General features: G+C 43.6%; 1 protein-coding gene across 1 annotated transcript; it reads right to left on the bottom strand.

Annotated features, from left to right (window-relative positions):
• Positions 1 to 2015: 2015 nt before the first annotated feature.
• LOC139835532 (uncharacterized) lies at positions 2016 to 4864 on the bottom strand. The gene is made up of 5 exons (XM_071825391.1): positions 4859 to 4864; positions 2764 to 2936; positions 2562 to 2672; positions 2307 to 2478; positions 2016 to 2215 (listed from the first exon to the last, which is right to left on the bottom strand). Exons 1-5 carry the CDS (start codon positions 4862 to 4864, stop codon positions 2078 to 2080), a joined length of 600 nt encoding a protein of 199 aa, XP_071681492.1. The 3' UTR covers positions 2016 to 2077.
• Between the last annotated feature and the right edge of the window lie 223 nt (positions 4865 to 5087).

Below are 5087 nucleotides of genomic sequence, written 5' to 3'. Positions count from 1 at the left end.
GAGGATGATAGGCGGTGCTATAGTCTAACTTGGATCCTAAAGCTTCATGTAGTTATTTCCAAAACTAGCAAGGTGGCCCTCGCAAATGCGAGGGCATCATCTCATTGCTTAGAACGTGTTATATAGGTTACCTTCGTATTATTAAAATTTAAATATTATTTTCTCTTATTTACCTACCTAATTGTGAAAGTACAAGTTATTTTAGAAATCAGCATATTTGTATATTTAACCTTTATTTCATATATGAATGATTGAATATCTAATTAATGAAACTTTTTCATACAAAAATAGGAAAAAAATCTTGTGTAAGTCTGTCTAGTTGTAACGACTCCATCAAACAAACATGTAATTTCATCCTTTGTTTTTATCTTTTGTTTTCATCAAACAAAATATATGATTTCTCCATTTTTACCATAAGCGAAGGTGCAATTATTGCTACATTTGCACTTTTGCTGCTATCTTGCAGGGAGCCCAAATTGCAATATCTCATGAAGTTCATTAGACGATCCACCTCCTATTATTTTATGTACCTAAGAAGATGGTATTAAAGTTTGGGCAATTCTAAGGGTCGAAAGTTCCTGCGTTTGCCTAGCGGCGTGACATTGAAGGTAATTAAGTTGCCAGGGTATTTTTCACATGTTGGCCCTACAACTTCTTTGGATTTTTTCCATAAAAACACCGATGTACCTATTTAAATCAGCGCCCTAGATCCAATCGTGCCACCGCACTACAAATCTCATGTTCGCCCGATATCACGGTCATATAGTTTAAATTAATCGTGCATATATTTTATTTCTAAAAACAAAAAATAAACTATCAATATTAATGAGTTTTTTTTTGCATGTTTATAGAAGAAGAAATTCTAGTTATGGCCTAGTTCAACGTGATCTCTCTACTTGGTGAAAATCGTCCACGATCTTATTAGTTTATAAATCTACTACTCACTCACATATACATGTGTTATGATCATACTTTTTAGAGCATGCATGTAGCAATATCTAGAGATGAAAGCTAATTTGTCGTTATTTCGAAGATGTGTATGTGTATGTGTGTGCATTTCCTTTTTTATCTTCTCCATTTGTACCATAAGCGAAGGTGTAATTATTGCTACATTTGAAGTTTTGCTGCTATTTTGCAGGGAGCCCAAGTTGCAATATTTCATAAGTTTATTAGACGACACACCTCCTCTTATTTTATCTACCTAAGAAGACCGTATTAAAGTTTGCCGCGTTTGCCCAGTGGCGTGACATTGAAAGCAATTAAGTTTTCAAGGTATTTTTCATGTTGGCCCTACAACTTCTTTGACTTTTTCCGATAAAAAACATCGATGTACCTATTTAAAGCAGCGCCCTAGATTGCATCGCGCCACCGCACTACAAATCTCATGTTCACCCGATATCATGGTTATATAGTTTAAATTAATCATGCATATATTTTACTTCTGAAAACAACCCTGTCAATATTAATGAGTTTATTTTGTTTGCATATTTATAGAAGAAGAAATTATAGTTATGGCCTAGTTCAATGTGATCTCTGTACTTGGTGAAAATCTTCCGCGATCTTTTCCTAGAAATGAGAGTTCTCACTAGTGGAAAACAGGCCTTTTGATCCGGGTGGTTAGGGCCTTTTGTCGCGGGCGGCCAGCCGCGACAAGCAAGGCGCGATAAAAGGGTGGCCTTTTATCCCGGGTCACTTACGACCCGCGACATAAGGTCCACCACGTGGCAGCCGTGGGGCGCGCAGGGCACAGGCCCTTTTGTCGCGGGCGGTATTACCACCCGCGACAAAAGGCCTTCTACGTGGCGCGCGCACAACGCTTCTGCTTTAGGGTTTGAGGGGTGCAGCACCCCTCCCCCCCCCCCGCCACCGACCGCCTGTTATTTCATTTTTTTCGTTCGAAAATAAAAGTTGCATATATTTGTACGCTACTAGAAGTTGTACACATTCATTCATTATATATATATATAGATCGATCAAACTAATATTGGAAGCAGAAGTCGATTCCCCTTACACATATTCGTAGGTTCCCTACATATATACATGGAGCTCACGATCGACAAACGGTACTAACGACCGTCTATTTGGAGGTAGAACAACTATCTGGACTAAACAAGCCTTTGTTGTTTATTACTTCTCTAACCAAAAGTCCCGCCACTTCCTCCGCGATTCCTAGTGCGTGTTCCTTTGGTTGGAGTCTGTCCCGCATGAAGTCGACCTATATACGAAAATGAGATGAGTATGACTATATCAGTCTTGATAACGAAATATTGATGATAATAAATAAAGTTGTGAATGTTATTGCTTACGTCGAATTTATTTCTGTTCTGCTTCTCAGTGGTTAACATGCGAATGGACTCGCAAACGTAGTATCCACATAGATTCGTCCCTTGTGGCTGCTGGGGGCACGCTACAGGAGTAAATGTTAGCTTCTTTGCAAAGGTAATGTCCTTATGAACATTCTTCAAAGCTTGCCAAGCCCTGCCAGGCAAAAGAATGATTGAATGAGTGGATAATTAATTGATATCTCACGAAAGATAAAGCGCGGCGATGAAGGAAATTACACTTGGAGCAACTTCTGCAAGTCCTGGAACCCGTCCAGGCCTCTACTCAGTGGGTCTCTTACTTCAACTATTCCCTTATCAGGTTGAATGTCTAGTAGAATCCAGTGGAAGCTGCACATGTTATGCATATATACGTCAGGAATTACACTTAACATCGAGTAAGAAAAATTGAATGTGCATAAAAGATCATTAAGACTCTCACTCGTAGTTGTAAGGAAACAATATTGAATCACAGAAATATTGCTGCCCCAAAAACCTTAGTAGGTTTCCCCCCGTTTCTTCGCGTTTATGCTTCACCGTTTCAACATGTATTTTATCTGGGTCAACAAACCCAACATTGATAATATTATTACTTTTGCACTCAACGATCTTGATCTGCAAAAGAGAACCCATAAGATATAATGAGTATATATATGCAATGAAAACGAACATGAACTGAATGAAAATGAAATTATATGTAGTTAACAACTAACAAGAAATAGAAAATCATGAGATATTTGTCGAGTGCTTCTAGATTGAATAAATACAATTGTTCATACATATCAAAATGGAACTCCACGTTACGGTAGAAAAATTCCCATGGTATACTCGCCACGATGTACATTTTTTTCTCCTTGCATGCATCAAGGTACCACTGATGCAAATTCCGCATATGTGTTGGCAGTTTATGCAGCTGCTCTCTGCTGACCAAGTCTTCCCCGTAGACAAATGTAGGAGCTATATCAGCAGTGGGTAGTGCATCATCTGCGGCACCAAACAATTCGTCCACGGTAACTCCACATTGAGCCGCTAGAGTTGCAGCTTCTTCCATATTGACACCACCACCATGTTCCTCGTACACCTTGGGAACATTAAACACTTTGAGTGGTGGGATCGATTGTTTGGGCTGAGCACCGAGGAGGGGAACTTCCTTTCTCTTTTTGCCTTTTGTCGTTTGCTTGGCCTTGAGGGGTGCACTTGTTGAACTTGACCTTTTCTCATCTGCACTTCTAGCTGATGATTTGCTCGTGCCAGCAATGTCCTTCTCCTTAGCCTTTTCATCCTTCTTTTGGTCAATTACCTTCGCAAGAGTGCGTGTATAGTCATCCTTCTTCTCGTGTAACTCATACTGCGATGGTGTGTTCAGAAAACTAGTAGCATATTCTATTTGCTTCTCTGTGTATGGCTCTGGCGCTGGAGGATTTGGCTTATGGAAATGATCATAGTTGTGTTTCGCAACAGCGGCCGCATTTTCCTCGACAGTAAGATCCCAAGGACGGGGGGGAGGAACCTTTGGTACTTTTGGGAGGGGCGACCTCTTGGGGACAGGACTCTTGAAACGCTTCCGGCTGGGTGCATTCCGAGTCTTAGTGGGCGGAGGCGGCGGCGCTGGAGATGGAGATGGAGTACCGATGTCGTGGTCGACGTCGTACCCACGGGGTGATGGTGTCGACATGTGATCAGTAGGAGGAGGTGATGGTGGCCTGCGATCACCTGGAGGAGGTGATGGTGACCTGCTGGGACGACCGGTACTAGGTGCTACCCAGCCTGGCAGCCTGATGTTCTTCTTTTCCCAGAGAATGATTTCTCCCAGCACCTCTCTGAGTGTAAGCCCCCCATCACCTCCAGGGATATGGAGCTCCAATGTCTCCCACTGCGGGACAACTGAATCCACCCCGACACGAGCATAGCCAGCTGGAATCGGATTGCCATGCCATGTTGCCGGCTCACCTTCAGGTCCAAATGCCGGTAAGACATAGCCGACCGCCACCTTAACGAAACCTTCCTGAACACCTCATGGAGATCACAAGGTGTTGTCTCCTTGATTCCATCCAAGGGGTCGCCAGGACCGGCATCTATCATCATCCGTGTAGGAGGGGCCTCCGAGTCGGCCACGCTGCTGTCTCGTCGCTGAGATATTTCAGCGGTATTATCTGGCGGGCGCTGTCCTTTTAGTTCATTTATCTCCCGCTGCTGCTGCTGAAGCTCCCGCTGCTGCTGGTCAAGTCGGCGTTGGAACTCGGCCATCCGGTCATTCTGCACCTCCAGTGGCGTTGTTTAGCTCTCGCTCGGCTTCTATAAGTCTCCGCGTCGGCCGGAAACCCAAGCGACCACGGAACACTAGGGCCGAAGCCTCTTGTTCGTCCTCCCTTCTCAGGATTACCGAGGACAAGCGTCAGCAAGTCTTTCTCTCTATCGGGAGCAAACTTTAGTTTTCCCGCCTTTATATCTGTCGTCACTTCAATCCATTTTTGCCCGGGTACCCTAACCCTGGTGTCACTTTCAAAAAGGTTCCCTCGTCTTCATGTCATACTCACAGCCATGCGCGAGGAACCAATTTCGAGCCCTTATGTCCCATCCTTCTCGCGTGGGTTGGAGTGATCCCGTTCAGCTCCATCTCAGCCTCTTGTGCATCCCACTTAGGCATGGCTCTTCCGTAGCCCCCTCGCCCCGTATGATGGTGATATTTCTTCTCGCTTGCATTCTTCTTGTTTTTCGCTGACAGGTTCACAGCCTCCTCTGATTCTTTGTACCTCACAAATTCTT

The sequence above is a fragment of the Lolium perenne genome, chromosome 2 (assembly GCF_019359855.2).
Source record: "Lolium perenne isolate Kyuss_39 chromosome 2, Kyuss_2.0, whole genome shotgun sequence".
Lineage (NCBI taxonomy): Eukaryota > Viridiplantae > Streptophyta > Magnoliopsida > Poales > Poaceae > Lolium > Lolium perenne.
This window is presented reverse-complemented; position numbering and strand designations above follow the sequence as displayed.

What these genes read in the sequence shown, in the direction of transcription:
- LOC139835532 (XM_071825391.1), bottom strand. An exon ending in TTGTTTCCTTACAACTACGA is followed by an intron (nt 2,673 to 2,763) that starts GTGAGAGTCTTA and finishes TAACATGTGCAG; the next exon opens with CTTCCACTGGATTCTACTAG. An exon ending in TTGCAGAAGTTGCTCCAAGT is followed by an intron (nt 2,479 to 2,561) that starts GTAATTTCCTTC and finishes TTTGCCTGGCAG; the next exon opens with GGCTTGGCAAGCTTTGAAGA.